Raw genomic sequence first — 18,499 nt, forward strand, 5'->3', positions numbered from 1 at the left:
AAAGAAGGTACAGGGTGCTGGGCGGGGGGGAGGGGGTGTTGGGGAGCACGCACAGGTCCCCAGGTGACCAGTTGACCACTGCAGGGGTGGGGCGGGGGTGGGGTAGGGGCGCATGGGGAACGGGCAGCGTCCACAGAGCACGTGAGGCGTCCAGGGCGGTGGACATGGCCCTGAAGGCAGGCTGGCCTAGGGGACCCTCCACACACACAATTCAATCGTGTGCTGGGCCTCTAGTGTCTAATACTGTACAGTGAACCGTGAGGCATACATTCAACATTAAATAACGAACTCAAAGTTTGTACGTGTTCTAATCAGTCATGATGATATTCTTAGGCTTTTATAAAAGAGGCATTTTCTTTAGAAGCATGGGATTATGGGATTGTCCTAAAAAAATTGATTTCCGAGGGGAGAGGGAGAGAGAGAGAGAGAAACATCAATGAGGAGAGAGAATCACTGATTGGCTGCCTCCCACGCACCCCCTACTGGGGTCCTAGTGTGCAGCCTGGCCTGTGCCCTGACTGGGAATAGAACCGTGACCTCTGGCTCACAGGCCAACGCTCAGCCTCAGAGCCACGCCGGCCGGGGGATATGTTTTTCCTCTGCCCATGTTAAAAGAAGGACCTGGAAGAGTAAAATGTGGCTGCACATCCACGTGACACGGAGCCTCAGAGCTGTGAGTGGCCGGCAGGCCGCCCAGTGTATGGTTGGGGCACATTCTCCAGCCTCCCTTTCTCACGCGACTCCGGCTTCCGACGTGTTCCTGCCACTCACCTCCGAACGCTGCGGAGCGGAAACGGAGCCTCGGAAGAAGTGACAGCCCCTCTGTTTCCGGGAGGCCCGCCCTGTGGCCTGGCAGTGCCGCCCCGGCCCCGCGCCTGCCAATGCCGCCCGCGTGCCAATTACACGAGCTGCTTCCCAGACGTCAGACGCAAATTCCACAAGACTGCTGTGCGAGCTCCCCTAATTAGCCATCAGCTTAATTAGACAATTTACTGTGTAATTAGCAGGCAATTAGTCAACACCTCTCAGATCTCACTGACTGCGGTGACAGCCCTCCGTCTCCACGTTCCTCCGCTCCGGGCCGCAGCCTGGCGCCACGCCTCCGGGCAGGGATGCGGGGATGGGACCTGACCGAGGGGATGGCCCAGACGGAGCCTGTCCAATCACTGAGCCGCTTGTTAACTTGGCTTTGTGAACACAGGTAGTCCTGTATATGAGGATGCTTTAGGTGCGCGCTCAGAAATGGCACCAGAGCCACCTGCTTGCCAGGCTTTATTTAGCTCCCACTGTCAGGGGCGGACTGCGCCCTGTGCGCACTGTGAGCTGGGCACCACGGCTGGCTCTGTCCACGGTCCTGTGAGTAACGTTCTGGTCTGTGTGGACTGCGATTGGTGGAAGTGGCTTGTTGGGGTGCTGCTGGAATGAGAATTTCCTGAGGCTCCCCAGGAGCATGAGATATTGTGGGAAGTTTTATTTCCGGAGTTTCTGAGACCCTGTTTCCCTCCATCCGGCAGGAAAATGTCTGCTCGGTCCTCAGCAGAGCCCGCCAGCTAACGCCAGTGCAGCCTCCGTCCCAAGCCAGGCCCTGGCCGCCTCAGCTGTGCTCCCAGCAGGCCGCTGCGTGGGGGTCCCAGGGCCGCATGGGTGTGGGGAGACAGGGAGGGCAGGAAGCAGGAGCGAGGCGAGAGGAACGAGACACCACACTCCTTTATTCTGTGTTCCCACACTCTGCTGCTTGCGGAGGCTCCAGCCAGTGACCTCTGTTCCCAGGTCAGACAGACAAGCACCTCCCCTGCGTCACCGCGACTGCACTGCCCGTGCACCCCCTCCCTTTGCTGGACCCTCCCCCAGTGTCTGCGGGAGCGGCCGGCCGGCTCCCGGGGGGCGTGGGGGGGACAGTGCACCTTCCTGGTGAAGCTGCCTGGGGGCCATGCTGACCGTGTCTGGCCTCCCCTTGGCGCTCCTCCTGTTATTGATATTAATAGCTAGCTGATGACAATGGTAACAAACCTGCTAGACTAAATCCCATTGCAAAGGGAGACCCCTGTAATATCTGAATAACCAGGAGGTCACGGTTCGATTCCTGGTCAGGGCACAGGCCCAGGCTCAGGGCTCCATCCCCAGAGGGGCTCATCTTTGATATTTCCATCTCCCTCTCCCTTCCTCTCTGAAATCCATGAATCTAAAAAGAGACGTGTTACATTTCAAAGCACAGTAGTCTTGCCGATTCGAAAGGGAACTGGTCAACAGGCACTTCTTACTCCTTCGCTGGGCGGTCACAGGACCCACCCCAGAGGCTTCCGTCAGGGAGAGAACCCGCTGCCAGTTGAGAAGAATTCTGCAGCCGCCCAGAGAACAGAGGGAAGACAGGCACTGGCGACAAGCCACGAGACCCTGGGTCGTCACCGGCCTTTTCCTGTCTCCAGGGGAGGAGGAGTTTAAACTGTGGGGCGGCCACTTAAGGCGCAGATGATGCAGGTGACGGGACGGCTGGAGGAGAACAGACTGCGCGAGGGGGAACGTGGGGTGTCACCGAGCTGAGGAATGGGAGCTGCACTATGATTAGCAGCGGCTTACAAAGCAAACTGTGTGATCCCCCCGCTGACCGCCTCGTGAGGCGCCTGCTGCCTGCACAATCACGGTTAAGCTCTGTGCCTGTTAGTAAGTATGAGGCCTTTCCCCATCTCTACAGCCACTAACGTGACTCAGCTGCGGGCCAGGGACAACCATGTACTTTCCCTTCTGCCTCCAACAAAGACCCAGCTCCCCTCCAAAATGGAGGGACAAGTATCCCATGATCTCACTCACATACAGAATCTAATGAACAAAACAGATCCAGAGACAGAGAAGCATAGAACAGGTGATGGATCTCAGAGGGAAGGCAGGGGTGGGTGGGTGGGAAGAGATCAAAGACCTGTATCAGGTATGCATAGCCCATGGACACAGACAGAGGGTGGGGCAGGCCTGGGGCAGGTGGCGGGGTGGCTAGAAGGGGGAAGGGGCCATATGTGATGCTTTCCACACTAAAGATTTAAAGGGAAAAACCAGTTGAGGGGAAGCACTGCTTAGTAAGGAACAATCTACGTATGGATCCTGCTGCCTGAGGTTAACATTCAGCCCTCCTGTGTCTCCGCTTTCTGAACTTGAATTAGAGTCCATGTTTTCTGGAGCAAAGGTCACTCCTGCGTCTCTATGAATAGGACATGAGTAAGAGCTCTCAGGACCCAGCGCTGGTCCGTCACAGGGCATGGTGACATTTTAGATAAATTTAAACTTTAATTGAGGGAGGATCTGGCAGAAGAGTAATGATGAGTCATTCCAAACATATGGAGCGTCGTGGAAAACTTCCAAAGGATTAAGCAGAGCCGGAGGGAAAGGGCAGGGGGCTTAGCTCCAGTGTGGGCGCAGATGGGGAGGCCGGGCGGTAAAGGTAACTGGTGCATGGAAAGGCCGTTTGGCTGGAGATTTCTCCACAAAACCGGCCACGGCCTCAAGCAGCGGATCGCGCCCGCCCGCAGGAGCAGAGGCGACTGGGCCATTGTAAGTTAAAAGGAAAAGGAGCCGAAGGAGAATTGCAGTTTTAAAACGGGAAGCCTCCCAACCCAGTGTAAGCACATATGTCTTCTTAGAAACATTTTTATTGATTTTAGAGTGAGGAACGGAGAGGGATACAGAGAGGAACATCCATGAGAGAGAAACATCGTTCACCGGCCTCCTGCACGCGATCAAGCCCACAACCTGGGCCTGCGCCTGAACGGGAACTGACCAAAGACCTCCTGCTCCTCAGGTCGTTGCTCAACCACTGAGCCACATGGGCCAGGCAGTGCATAAGTCTTTCATAAAAACTTGACAGTGAGACAATCACTGGGTTTTGTACTTAAAGTTTTTAAGGGAGCGTAAGAGCATGCCTACACAGTAATGACTGCAATAGACTACAAAGACAGGAGGCACACTGCGATCCAAGCCGCATTAATTCCAACTGAAGACCGTACCACCCAAATCTACCCAGAAGGCGGGTAATTTTAATTGGTTAAATGTATAATCTGGGAAAGAATGATGTGCAACAGACAAGGGTAGAATCAGTTTAAGCAGCAGGATTTTACTTTAAGGAAATTTCCTTTAGCTATTAAGTATGAGAATTTTCCATTGACCCTGACACCAATTGCTTACAAGACAAACCAACCAAAAAGGAACTGAATGAGAGGTATTTTCAGTTTCACGTGAGCTTCTTCCATCTGCCACCCACATCCAATCGTACACGTCGATTTACACTATTAAGAAGTCTGTGTGAGTCGCCCCTCGTACGCTCTACCAAAATGAGTAACTAATTAACAAGTGTGAAATCACCGCCTGCAATAGGAAAAAAGCGAAGACATAATTATATTGGAAAATTGATCGGCCTGCTTCGTAGTCAAGTAGCCCAAAATGTGAAATAAAGGTTAAAGAAACCCACTCAAAACCAAACGCTGAGGGCGATGTAAGCAGCTTTAATAATGTACCTGGTTAAAAATACAGGTGGCTGCAATGAAAGGATTTACACTTAATGCTAGAAGTACACGCGTTTCTCTCTGTGTGGAGACATCATCTATAGTTTTCTATTCAACAGACCAAGCCTGGGACCCATGGCGTGGGTCCAGATGGTAACTGGTTTAGAGCTTTGGGGAGTGATGGGGAGCAGCTTTTATCACGCATTCTAATTTGCAAGATTTAGCTTCAGTATTGCACGTGTGCACACCAAAGGGCGTGAAAACACACACTTTGTTTTGTCACTGAAGCAACCACGATTGCTTCCTAGAAGGATTGGCGAAATAGCCTTGAACATTCGGACGAAATCTCTCCCAGAAGGCCTGCATGCAAATGGTAGCCTTAGGATAAACCCATCCTTCGTCACTGGACCATGAGTCCCTCCTATGGATGTCAATAAAGTAAGTCTAAGCCACAAACGAAAGCAACTAGCTGGGTGAATGTCAAACTGTTCCTATAGAAACTATTTGTAGTTTTAGGATTTCAACATCTCCTAGATGAGACATTTATATAGAATATGCTTCTATATTTATAATTCTTCATTTTTATGCGTAGGTGTACATCAGGAGACGATACCTCTCTCTACGTGGAAATTGGTGACGGGCCAAATTGGAAACTAGCACTATAGCAGCAGAAATAATGCACTGGGCTGCTGTTCCTCCGTGGTTTCATAGACTTTCATGATAAGATCATGGAGAAACTCAGCGATAAAATAAATGTTTCATGTGTAACACCTTAATCAATAAAGAAATTTAAAAAATGTCTAGGTCTTTATTTCTAAAGCGCACTGCAAAAGTGACTGTGCTTTCTCTGTACTGTAATCCAAACAGAGGTACCCTGCCTCGAAACCATGATTATGCAACATGTTGTGAGATGTTTCCTAACAAGTCTGAGTGTTATTTTCAGCATGTTCAGTCCTGACGATGTTACCCCCGCGTTGGCGCCTGGCTGACAGGTGGTCGGGGTTTGGGCCGATGTGGGCAAGTGCAATCACATGGCCTGCGCAAAGCCACGTGGGAGAACGGACCGCCTACACGGTGACAAGCCTGCAAATCCTGCTCTGGGAAGGACAGCAGACACTTTGGGAAGAAAACAAAGGGGAGGCTGCCGACAGGACAAGGGAGCTCTCCCCCCACAGAAGCTGTGTCGTGGGCAGCTGTGGTTCCAATCAGAGGCCTGCAGCGATTCATTCACCGCACACGTGTGCCGGGCGCCCTCCCCACCGTCACACCTGTCCTCGCGCGGGGCTGCAGCAGCGAGCGGGGAAGACCACACCCTCTTCTCGTGGAGTTACGAGAGTTTACATCTAACGGCTGAGACAGAAGACGGACCCTCAGCCAGAGTGGCGATTCCACGTGACGCTCAGTGCAGCCAGGGAGAAGCCAGCCCAGAGGCAGGCTGGGTCCTCACACCGGCCCGGCCCGGCCCTGCCTGCGGGGCTCCAGGCGGTCTGCCCTGCAGAACCCACACATCGCTGGCTGTGGAGGGCTGGCATGCGGCGGTGGGTGGCGAGAGCGGCCCCTGGTGGAGTGGCAGAGTCAGTGGCGAGGACACTGGTGGTGACCAATAGAGGCGGGCGTTCCTCATGGCAGATCCAGGAGCAGCTCTCTCTTCTGCCAGGGCCGCGGACACAGGGCCTCACAAGGTCCACATCCCGTTCTAACCCTGCGCAACGCTGACTCTGTCCCCCCAGCATTCTCTGCCTTTTCCTCCTCTGTAAGGCTCACTCAGTCACCTGCCTGCCTGCACCACCCTGCGCTCAGGATGACCGCGCACGTGCCTCGCCAGCCTGGGCACAGGCCCTGGCCATGTTCACAGGCGCACACACTCTAGAAATAAACACAGGATGTGCGCATTTAAAACCCGCCTTTCTGCCCCTAATTGGGAGCATTATTCAGAGCAGCCGGTGTTCCAGGTGTTAACTATCTGCTCACATGACTTTAAAAAAAAAAAGAAGCCATCAGTGTGCCGCCGCCTGAAATCTATGCACTCATTTATCCCCTCGCTGAGACGATAGATGTTTATGACGCATTTATCACACTCTTCCTGGACACAGTGATTGTGCATGAGGTTGGATTTGATGGAAACAGCTACAATCAATACTTTGAGTCCAAAGAAATAACGAAGAGCCTTCAATATTTCTCAGTGTTTACCTTCCAGTGTTTTATGTTGAGACTCATCATGTGTTCACCTACTTATCCAATCATTGGACGTTATTAAAATGACATATATGCACCTAAGACATTTTGTTACGAAAAGTCAATCCCAAGTTCTCTAATATCTAAATACAACTTACAAACAGAATGAAATTTCGCTTAGGCTCGAATGTGGGTTAGGAGGGTGACAGACGCTTCTTGATTTATGCGTGTTGTGGTGAAGGGATATGCAAGCTGTAGTTAGATGTTATATGTTTGCAGTATGTAATGTGTAGCTGCCTGAGATGAAAAGAAATTACCATGTAATTAACAAAAACAAAGTTTTAAAAATGTTTTTATTGATTTTAGAGAGAAGAAGGGAGATGGAAAGAGAGAGAGAGAAACATCAAGGATGAGAGAGAATCATTGGCCGGCTGCCTCTTGCACGCCCCCTACTGGGGATCGAGTCTGCCACCTGGGAATGTGCCCTGACCGGGAATCCAACCGTGACCTCCTGGCTCATAGGTCGACACTCCACCACGGGCCAGGCAAAGACAAAACGCTTTGATTTCCTGTCAGCAGAACGTGGACACAGGCTGGAGTTTATTCTTGTGCCCACTGGCAATCCTAACTTCCCAGTGACACGCAGCATTTCTCTGGAAGGTCCCGAGAGTTTAGCTGAAACCGAGGTCGGCAAATTGATTTCTCTCCCACTTTTTCAAAGTGTGCACTTGAACTCAATCTGCACTTACACAGGAGTAATCTGTAATTGTATTTGCAATTGTACGTGTCTTTATGGCAGCACTGTGGATGCCAGCCTTCGAAAGCGCGAACAGGACCCGGGAGAGGGGAGCCGGGATGTGGGGACACTGTGGGGATGGCTGCTTTGGGGAGGAAGCCATCTTCGATGCCATTGAACAAAAGCAGACACAGATCGCTGTACAGCTGACACGAAGCCTCTGACCGCTTGCCTCCCTAAAGCCAGGCAGCCGTTACCGGGCCGCGCAGGGAGCCTGACGGGGTTTCTCTGCGGAGAGAGCAGGGGCGTCCCCCTGGAGGCCCTGGTCTCCGAGCCGCAGCCTGTGAGGCCTCCATCGGCCCTGAGAAACGCCAAGAGCACAGCAAGGTCTCCGGGTGGAAATCAAACGCATGGACCAGACTCCCCCCCCCGCCTTACGGGGAGAGGTAAAGGAAGTCCCCGAACACATCTGCTGTAGAAACCAGCGCCAGCCAGCTGTCCACCTGGGGAGCCCCTTACCCGCCTCCCCGCCCCCAGCAGGACAGGACACAGCTTCCAGCCCCGCCGCCAGGCCCTCCTGTCTGTGACCTGCAACCCCCCCGCTGGCTCGCCACGTCCCTATCCTGTGCGGGCGCGGCCAACGGCGCTGCATCAAAACCCTGTCCTGAAATATTAATATCTCCTGTGATAACAAAACGCTGCAGAGTAACCTCTGCCGTGCGGAGAGCATCCGCACGGCAAATGCCGGGATTCTGCGTGCGAACACCCGTTGAGCAGGGACCTGAATTGGCACAATGAGCGGCCGGCCGGGGCGCAGCTCAGCTGCTGTGCTCTGACGTCACACAGAGGCAGGGGCGTGCGCCCCGGGAACGGCGGCTTCTGAGGGGGCTGTGTGTACACCCCCGGGTGGGACACGCAGCATCTCAAACGCGAGAAGGCACCAAAGCCCAACAGGCAATTATCTATCCACAACAGGCGTCATCACTAGCGAGGGGCAACATGAGAAACCAAAAATAATAATAATAATAATACTGAATCTCCACGAGGCAAGCAGGCTGGCTGGCCAAAGCCGGTGTGGAAAATCACTGCTTTGAGAGGGGCACTCTGTAACCCATGGCGACAGCATCGCTCCGGTCGGCACGAGCTGCGCAGACACAGTTAGGACAGCCTGGCACGGACACTGTGTCCCCACCTCCAGACGGGGTGACAGCGCGCGGCCTGACCCCACCCTCTGGTTTGGGGGCCAAATTTAATTTGCGTTTGCTCATCACTGTCCTTCAGAAACGGCGCGCCGCAGACTCCAGGAAAGAGAGATTAAGTTCAAATGAGAGGGCCAGGAGGGAGGGCCCGGCCACAGTGGCTTCTGCAGCTGGGCCTAACGGGGGAGCCGCCCCGGGCGGAGGGAGGAGATGGCGCCGGAATCGATGCCTGTCGCTGTGGAGTGAGGGCAGGTGTCCCTGATAAATCCGAATTCAATTCTGCTACAGAGCAAACACTGCTGCCGCTGGCTCGTCGGCTGGTGCTTTATTTTGGCCACGCTTCCTCAGGACTCCCCCGTGAGCAGCCTACGTGGGCTCACATATAAACATGCTAAGGGCCTGTGACTGATGCTGCTGTTAAACCTTTGACGAGGCCTCTGAGCCCTCCATAAAGGATGGACTGAAACAAAGACAAATATGGGATCAATATCCCACAAGGTTGAGAACAATCAATTAAGAGTATTCTACAGCTTAATTCGCTGCGTTCCATGTGTTTATACCCGTTGCTTCAGCAAAGTATTTCCAAATATTCAGCCAATATTTTGTTGGAAAAACCACCTCCTTTAGCTACTTAAACAGAATACATTTACGGAGTCTGTTCTCACGCCTTGGTTTTCTGATGTCTGGGCTTCTCCGGTTTGCCCGGGGAGACAGCGGGGTGTCCTAGCCGTGCGGGCGCCCACCACTGAGCTTCCGAGGGGCCGCAGCGGAGTGAGCTTAATGGGCCCATTTGTTCTCTGCTACTTCCTTTGCCCGAGGACAGGGCTGATTTAAATAATGATACTCTCTGCCTAGTCACCAGATCCCCCCATTCCTACACATTAATTATGACTGACTACCAGTGAGCACTAAGCACATCGATAGTTGCGCATTTAAAATTTCATCAATAAAGGTTTCCGAAATGTTCGGTTTTCTGCTCCTTCCTGGGTCACAGCGGGGAAGGAGGCGGACCCCCCCCACTGGGGTCACACACACACACACACACACACACACCCCGCGTGCTTCGTGTCCTTTAAAAAGCCGCTCCAGCCTGGCCCCTGTGGTTACTTTCTTCCAGGCCTGGGCCCGGCGGCGTGAGCACAGCCCACCGAGATGCCAAATGAAACTCAGGCCGCTGAGTGTGGGGACAGTGTCTGCGTTTAAAAATCTGAGAAAAAGCTGCGTGTGAGCAGCACCAATGACTTACCCCAAGACTCCTTCCGACATGAACTAGATCCGGGGTGACCTGCGGACCGCCCCCCCCGACCCCGCCCCCGTCTCCCTGACTGTGAGGGGCCCATGTCCTCGTTCACACGCCCAGAAATCACAAAAGAATTAATAAGAACTCATCGATGGTGATGCTTACATGAGACAGCTGCTCACGTAATATTTATGGTTTGATGTTTACTACACAAAACAAAATGATAAACAGATGCTCTCTCCCACCTCTCACCCCACTCACACCCCCAGTTTCGACGGCAGAAGGAAGAGAAGGAACGTTCAGACCAATGTGAGCTCCTAGGTCTCGTCTGGTAGTTCCATAACGACCAGGGCTTGGTCAGAAAAACCCTCCCCTCCAGGGCTGACGCCCCCAGGGGAGTCCACGCCAGACACGGGCCCGGCCCAGAAGCAGCCTTACCTTGTCCAGAGAGAAGGTCTTGGTCAGCGCGAAGCCCCAGCCGGCCTCGAAGGCCCTGCGGATCATCGTGGTGCTGGTGGCGGGCGTGGCGCTGGCCAGGCCGAACGGGTTGAGGAACCGCAGCCCGGCCATCTGCACGCTGATGTCCACCAGGTCGATGGGCGTGTGGAAGAGGGGCAGCACGGGGCTGGCGGGCACGGCGGCTGCATGCTGGGCCTGCAGGAGAGCGAGCAGCCGGGTTGGTCTGAGTCATCACTGATCTCCCCACATCACCTTCCGCAAAACCCAGCATCTGAATGCGTGTAGTTCATTTTTTTATGTTTATGATCTCAGAGAAGGAGGGAGAGGGAGAAAGAGAGACAGAAAAACATCAATGATGAGAGAATCACAGATCGGCTGTCTCCTGCACGCCCCCTACTGGGGATGGAGCCCAAAACCTGGGAGTGTGCCCTGACTGGGAATGGAATCAAGACCTCCTGGTTCATAGGTCAACCACTGAGCCACCCAGCCGGCTGAATCCGAATAGTTTATATGGTCTGTTTACAAGAATGGAAACTGAGAAGGAGTCTGCTAGCAGTGAGCCAAACCATCTGATACCATCTCCCCTCAAGGAACGGGCAGCTAGAGAGTAACCATGGAAACCAGCCCATACCGACAAGCTCTCCATCTGAACCCACACTGCAATGGGAACCCCAATGAACACAATTTCAGGAAGTATCCCCCCGTCCCATGAACCCAGCCTTTCGAGTTGAACGTGTGAAGCTGGCCTTGCTACGGAGAGATGGGCCAAGGCGCGCCAGGCTGCCAAATGCCGTTTCCCGGCTCTCCCCGCTGCTCGGGAGCCTGGGGGAAGCAGCCTGGCTCTCCTCCTCGGTGTCGCCGGCACAGCGGCAGGGAGTCTGCTGCCCGCCTCCCACCTCACGGCCACCCGGGACAGTGAGCACTCAGGGGGACGTTTATGTGGAAGGAGGGTCACGTCTTATGTGCATGACGGGGCTTCTCTCTTCTGAAACCACACAGGCACCACACAGGCACCACACAGCTACCACACAGGCACCACACAGGCACCACACAGGCACCACACAGGCACCACACAGCTACCACACAGGCACCACACAGCTACCACACAGCTACCACACAGCTACCACACAGGCATCACACAGCTACCACACAGCTACCACACAGCTACCACACAGCTACCACACAGGCACCACACAGGCATCACACAGGCACCACACAGGCATCACACAGCTACCACACAGCTACCACACAGCTACCACACAGCTACCACACAGGCACCACACAGGCACCACACAGGCACCACACAGGCACCACACAGGCACCACACAGCTACCACACAGGCACCACACAGCTACCACACAGCTACCACACAGCTACCACACAGCTACCACACAGGCACCACACAGGCATCACACAGGCACCACACAGGCATCACACAGCTACCACACAGGCACCACACAGCTACCACACAGGCACCACACAGCTACCACACAGCTACCACACAGGCACCACACAGGCACCACACAGGCACCACACAGGCACCACACAGCTACCACACAGGCACCACACAGCTACCACACAGCTACCACACAGCTACCACACAGCTACCACACAGCTACCACACAGGCACCACACAGCTACCACACAGCTACCACACAGCTACCACACAGGCACCACACAGCTACCACACAGGCACCACACAGGCACCACACAGCTACCACACAGCTACCACACAGGCACCACACAGCTACCACACAGGCACCACACAGGCACCACACAGCTACCACACAGGCACCACACAGCTTCCACCGAAGTCACCAGTGCGAAGGCACGTGACACTAATGCACCTCGTATGACTGGAAAGACTTCCTAGAAACACTTATGACTTTCCCCCACAATGCTCTCTCCCACCTGGCTCTTCTGCTCTGGGCATCCCACCCACTCCTTTAGAGTCAGTCCTGTGGGCCTCCCCTGACTACCCACAGGCGAAGTGGTTCCCTTACCCCATTCCACGCATGTCCTCGTGGGCGTGCCTCTCCCTAGCGCAGGGGTGTCGAACTCAATCAGAGAAGGGGCCAAAATCTAAAATCCAGCCTAAATCGCGGGCCGAATGGTTTACTGAACAGTCATAAACTGTCATTGTGATGGAAACGCAGCGGAGTGCAGTGATGACAGCACGGTGCGGGCCACATTGCAAGGCCTTGCGGGACGGATTTGGCCCGCGGGCCTTGTGTTTGACACATGTGCCCTAGCGGGATTTGGGCATCTAGGATGGCACATGCCAGAAACTCAAACTATGTTTTCCTACTTTTTGCTGACTGTATTGGGGGGGCCCTGGTTAACAACACTGCACAGGTTTCAGGTGCACAACTGCACACCCATCATCTGCGCCTGCTCTGTGTGTTCCCACCCCAGTCAACACTATCCCCCTTTACCCTCCTCCCCCGCCCTGCCCGGCAATCACCACAAATCACCACAAATCAAGTCTAGTGACCTTGGGTACCTAACCCCTTTTCTTACCTCAGTTTCTAATAAGATGAGAGTCTGTTTAGAGGAAATAATCAGCAGCATTCCAGATACACAGAAGTCCATGAAATTCTAAGATTGTAATGTGGAATCAGTAACATTCCACTCTACCTTCGGAAGACACTGTTGGCTTTAGCAAAAGCTCTCCAAAGCGCCACCCAGTGGGCACGGTAAACACTGCTCCGGCAAAGATTATGTACCTCTACGCACGCTGTAAGGCTCTCAGGTGGAGTCCGTCTAAACATGCTATAATGCAATCACATAGAGCGAGTCTATGCACGCTGTAATGCACTCACGTAGTGAGCGTCTATACACGCTATAATGCACTCATGTAGAGAGCATCTATACACGCTATAATGCACTCATGCAGAGTGACGTAAGCATTCATGGGCCTCACACGTAGGCCAGATCCCGCTTAACATAAAGCATTTTTCCTTCCTCCATAATTTTCAACTTCCAGCTTAGAATGTACTCTTTTGGTTGCAAGAAGGAAACCAGCCGCAGGTGGTGACTGGGAGGGCCAGAAGTACCTCCTGAAGGTCGAGCAGGAGTGCAGCGGGGCCGCCATCAAGGGCAGAGCCCCGTGGAGAGGCCACCTGGTCTGCCCTCCCTCGCTCCTCCCTGACACGCTCCCAGCTCATCCTGCCGCTGCCTCCTCTGCTCCTCTACCCCGAGCAGTTGACCATTTGTAGGTCATACCCAGTTATTTTCTAACTCTGCATACTGAACACACCCAGAGAGTCCAGACGGTGTGGCTCAATGGCTGAATATTGACCTATGAACCAGGAGGTCAGGGTTCAATTCTCAGCGCACAGGCCTGGGTTGCAGGCTCGATCCCCAGTGTGGGGCGTGCAGGAGGCAGCCGATCCGTGATTCTCTCTCATCACTGATGTTTTTGTCTCTCTCCCTCTCCCTTCCTCCCTGAAATCAATTAAAAAACAAATAAAGCACGATAAAAAAAAAAAAAAAACATTCGGGGAATTTATAAAATGTTGTTGTTCTGACCGGATAGGCTCTGTCCTTCCCTCAGGATCGCTCCGAGCAGGACTTGCGCATCAGTAACCTGTTTTTGTTTTTGTTTCTTAAAATCCTGCCAGCGTGCACCCATGGCTGGGAACCACTGTGCGTGCTGCTGAGCGCTCTTCCCCATTCCGAAATCTCAAGCGAGACATTCCGAGGTCTGCCTCCTCCCAAGGGCAGACTGGGTCCTTCCTGAAGAACAAAGCACTCCTGGGAGCCAGCGGCCACTCCGGGAAGGGCTCAGGGGGCGGCCTGATCTGCTTACACGGTATTTAATTCTGACGGCCATCAGTCCCTTGTCCAAATGTCAAGGTCCCCGTGAAAACAGGGGCCCTCTCCTCTCAGAGTCAACGACACACTTGTCTGTTTGCAAAGTGGATACTCCTGCCAGGCCCGGGGCAAATACATGTGTTTGCACTTTGCTCGATTTTTAATCACAGCTCTTCAAAGTAGGCGTCATTCCTCCTAGGATGAGGAAGCCAGGCTCCAGCAGGTAAGCAGTGCGGTCAGAGATAAGCAGCTAATGAGGGAGCGAGCGAGGCGGGACTGGAAGGCTCCGTGGACTGCATGATAGCACGCTGTCCCGACTGACAGAATATCACTTCTCCAGGTATCCGTGTCATCAAATGAAAACTGACCAGAAAATCATTCATGATAGCTCCACTGAACACATGTGAGTGCACCCCCCACCTGTACACACCCCCACCTGTACACCCACACCCACTACCTGTACACACCCACCTGTACACACACCCACACACACACACACTACCTGTATACCCCATATCTGTACACACCCACCTGCACACACCCCCACCTGTACACACACACCCACTACTGTACACACCCACCTGCACACCCCATCCCACCTGTACACACACACACACACACACACACTACATGTATACCCCATACCTGTACACACCACCTGTACACACACCCACACACACACACACTACCTGTATACCCCATATCTGTACACACCCACCTGCACACACCCCCACCTGTACACACACACCCACTACTGTACACACCCACCTGCACACCCCATCCCACCTGTACACACACACACACACACACACACACACTACATGTATACCCCATACCTGTACACACCCACTTGTACACACCCACCTGTACAACCCACACCTGTACACACACGTTACCTGTACACACACTCCACCTGTACACACACCCCCACCTGTGCATACATACACACATACTACCTGTATACACCCTCACCTGTGCATATATACATCTACACACACAACCTATACACACCCCCACCTCTACTCGCTCGCGCGCGCGAGTACACACACCTGTACACACATACACACACATACCCCACCTGTACACACATACACACACACACACACACACTGAAAAGTCTATTAAAAATTTAAAAAACGTATGCCGTTCAGACATAAGATCAATCCTACTTTCTTTCCGTTGAGAACGGAAATAAAACAAATAGAACCTGAACTGCCAAGGCCCAGGATGGCATTGTTCCACCATCACCCTCCCCCGGCCCTCTCCCGTCACCCTGGCCGGGACATGGGCTGGCAGGGAAATGTGCACGTGCAATGGTTATGTTACCGGGGAAAAGCAAACCGCATCAAAACCGGGGTTCCGATTGCATTTCCCCTGATTTGTTTGACTGGGGTTGTTTTTGTTTTAGAAAAGCGGTCACAGGCGGTGCTCCATGTGGCTGAGGGAGGCACCGCCGGCACCTGTTCCCGCTGTGAAGCCCGGCGGCTCCCCTCCCTCGTCCTCAGTGAACGTTCACTGTGAGGCGGCTCCACGGGCCATGGGGCAGCTGCGAAGAATCCCAGCCCGGGAGCGCCTGACGCCGGATGAACCAGGGGCTGGGTTAACCACTAATTAACTCCAGCTCGTCTCCTCGCCCTTTGAAGAAATATCTATGGAGGGGAAGGAACGAAAACAACTTGCAAAGAAGAAATTAATCTGGAGGAAAAGGCCCAGGAACAGGGAGGGTAATTATAACGTAAAATCAGATTCCATCCCTCCATTCTGAGGCGACTGCTCATAATGGAAACTTCAGAAAGACACGAGGCGATAGAAATGTCCTTTTAAAAATAACGATTCCATTTTAGTCACCTTTTAAAGGAGACAGTCACGTTGTCTGTAACGATATTGTAACCTGAGCAGTGAAGAAGGGCACAAAATTAAATTATCTTCATGCAAATCACTGGCACCTTTTCTCCACTGAAACCCTCCCTCTGCCCCACGATCGCCCTGACACAGCTTAGGCTGCACTGTTTACGAAGCACCTACTGTGCACCAAGCAATGGCTTCCCTCACCTCCCTCCAGAAGTAGCATCATCCAATGAGGAAGCAGCACGCAGCCCATGGCACAGAGCTTCTGCGTCATGCACCCATGGGTGTTTGAAAGATTTTTAAAATATATTTTTATTGACTTCAGAGAGGGAGGGAGAGGGGGAGAGAGAAAGAGAAACATTAATGATGACAGACATTGATCAGCTGCCTCCTGCATGCCCCCTTACTGGGGATGGAGCCTGCAATGTGGGCATGTGGCACATGGCCTGACTGGGAATCGAATCCTGACCTCCTGGTTGATGTTCATAGGTCGACACTCAACCACTGAGCCATGCTGGCCGGGCCCAAGGGTGTTTTAGAAGGAAAGAATCACGAACGGGCTTTAAGAAATGACTTGTCAGTTAGCCAAGGGTCCCCCCAAATAACACCTAACATGTTTACAGCATTTCTAAGGTGTCAGTCAGGAAGGTTACAATAACTGTGTCCACAGACCAGGGGGAAAGGTGGTGACACTTGGAGACAAGATGTCAATGTCGATGGCCTGGTGCCTGGCACAGGGCGGTGTTGACAGCGTGTCCACGGAGCACACAGGGGCGGAGCGGTGGAGGTGAGAGTGCTGGAGGGAGGTAAAGGAGGCTGACATTTCAGAACAGTGACTGCAGCAGCCTCAAGCCCGGGACCTGGAACAAAACGCTCAACACTGGAAGTCAGCACCCTACCGGCGGCTCCGATGTGTGTGCTGACCCCTATGCCCCGCGTTTCCGGGAGAAGGCTGGGAACCAGGCGAGGGTGGGGACAGGATGCCGGGAGGAAACCAGGTAGTGACACATCGAGACCCCACCCCTGTCAGTTAGTTCTCTTTACTTTATTATCAAAATATATATATGTTTTTATTGATGTCAGAGAGGAAGGGAGAGGGAGCGAGATGGAAGCATCAATGATGGGAGAGAATCATGGGCCGGCTGCCTCCTGCACACCCTGGCTAGACTTCGGGTTCCCGTGCACTGCCTGCGTCTGCATCTGTTCCAGCGGATCCGTTATAACCCGTATGTGACTCAACTTGACCCACCACCGAAGACAGACACAATTCTGGTTAAAACGTCCACCTGGACCGTTTGCATTGGAATGTGCCCGGCAAAGGAAAGGTTCGGCGCTTGGTTCTCCGGTGGCATTGTCATTAGCGCCAAGAAACCCCCGGCATCAAGGAGCCCAGATGCAGCAGGGAATCCTCAGCACCCGGAGCCATGGGCCGCCTGCGAGTTGCCAATGTCTCTCCTTCTCTCTCAGCTCAGAGTCAGGCTCTATCCGGCGTGGGCTGGATTTTCAGGTTTATTTCCCCCGACCTGTTCTAATCCTGCGCGATCTGCTGCTATACAGGTGAGGAGATAGTCTGCCTTCATGGAGACCATTTCACTTCTAACTACTCTCAGGTCAGATGCTGCCACTTAATAAGGTTTGGAACCCTACACAGAGCCACTGAAAGGCATAAAAATCCTTGTTAGTCACGGCACTTTTTCTCCCATCACCAGTGGCTGGCTTTGTTCTGATGGCTCCATTAGCTACAGGCTCCTCCTCTTCCTGACGCCCTCTTACAACAGGAGGGGTTGTATCAAAAGATAAGTCCCCCTTCACACCCACGAAGCTGCATAACCGCCGGAATGTTTAATAGGAACATGGCGTCATGGCTCTGATACTTAATACTTATTTTAAAACGCTACCAGGGCGGACACCAAAAACCAACCTGGATGTGCCATCTGAGCGGCCAGGTCTGCCGGGGGCATTACGGGCCCATGGAATGTCTGTTTACAAGCTCCTGCAATGGACTTCCGGCCTCAATGACTGAGAGCACATCTGACTTGACTGCTTCCCCTGGAACGGGATAAAATGAGGTCACGTGCCCGTCTAACTCCAGTCCAGCTCATGACAAACCGCCTGGAATTCGCCTCGATTCTGAGACCGGGACACGTGGGAAATCTCAGTGTGGAAGCTGCATTTAGCCATGACCAACTCTGACGGTCTTTTCCGGAAGCTATCTCTATTTCCAACATAATCCATTAGGGTTTATAACTGGGATTTGATTGAAATTCATTGTTTTCAACCTGACAGTGGCCAATGACTTAATATCAGCCTTCTTTCCCATCGGGATGTAGGAGTGGCACTGAATCTTAAAACGGAGGACACTTTGTCAATAGGTCTTGAGATCCCAGCACAGTCGCCATTCGAATGGCCCATGGCCCCTGCTCAGTGGAAGAGAAGGGTTAGAGAACCAGGAGCCAGCTCTGTGGCTTCCACTGTTCGGATCCAAAGCCGAGGGGTTTTCAAAAATTAATACAACACATCGGTGATGCTCCCCTCTCCC

At 53.2% G+C, this 18,499-nt stretch overlaps 1 protein-coding gene across 2 annotated transcripts in view; it reads right to left on the minus strand.

The window, feature by feature from the left end:
- DPYD (dihydropyrimidine dehydrogenase) overlaps window positions 1-18,499 on the minus strand; it is a 319,614-nt gene that overhangs the window by 104,508 nt on the left and 196,607 nt on the right. For both annotated transcript variants that reach the window (XM_045586822.1, XM_036452548.2), the window contains exon 13: window positions 10,276-10,491. In XM_045586822.1, coding sequence (XP_045442778.1) covers window positions 10,276-10,491 — 216 coding nt within the window. The remainder of the gene's footprint in view (window positions 1-10,275; window positions 10,492-18,499) is intronic.

This window comes from Pipistrellus kuhlii, unplaced genomic scaffold (assembly GCF_014108245.1).
Source record: "Pipistrellus kuhlii isolate mPipKuh1 unplaced genomic scaffold, mPipKuh1.p scaffold_m20_p_24, whole genome shotgun sequence".
Classification (NCBI taxonomy): domain Eukaryota; kingdom Metazoa; phylum Chordata; class Mammalia; order Chiroptera; family Vespertilionidae; genus Pipistrellus; species Pipistrellus kuhlii.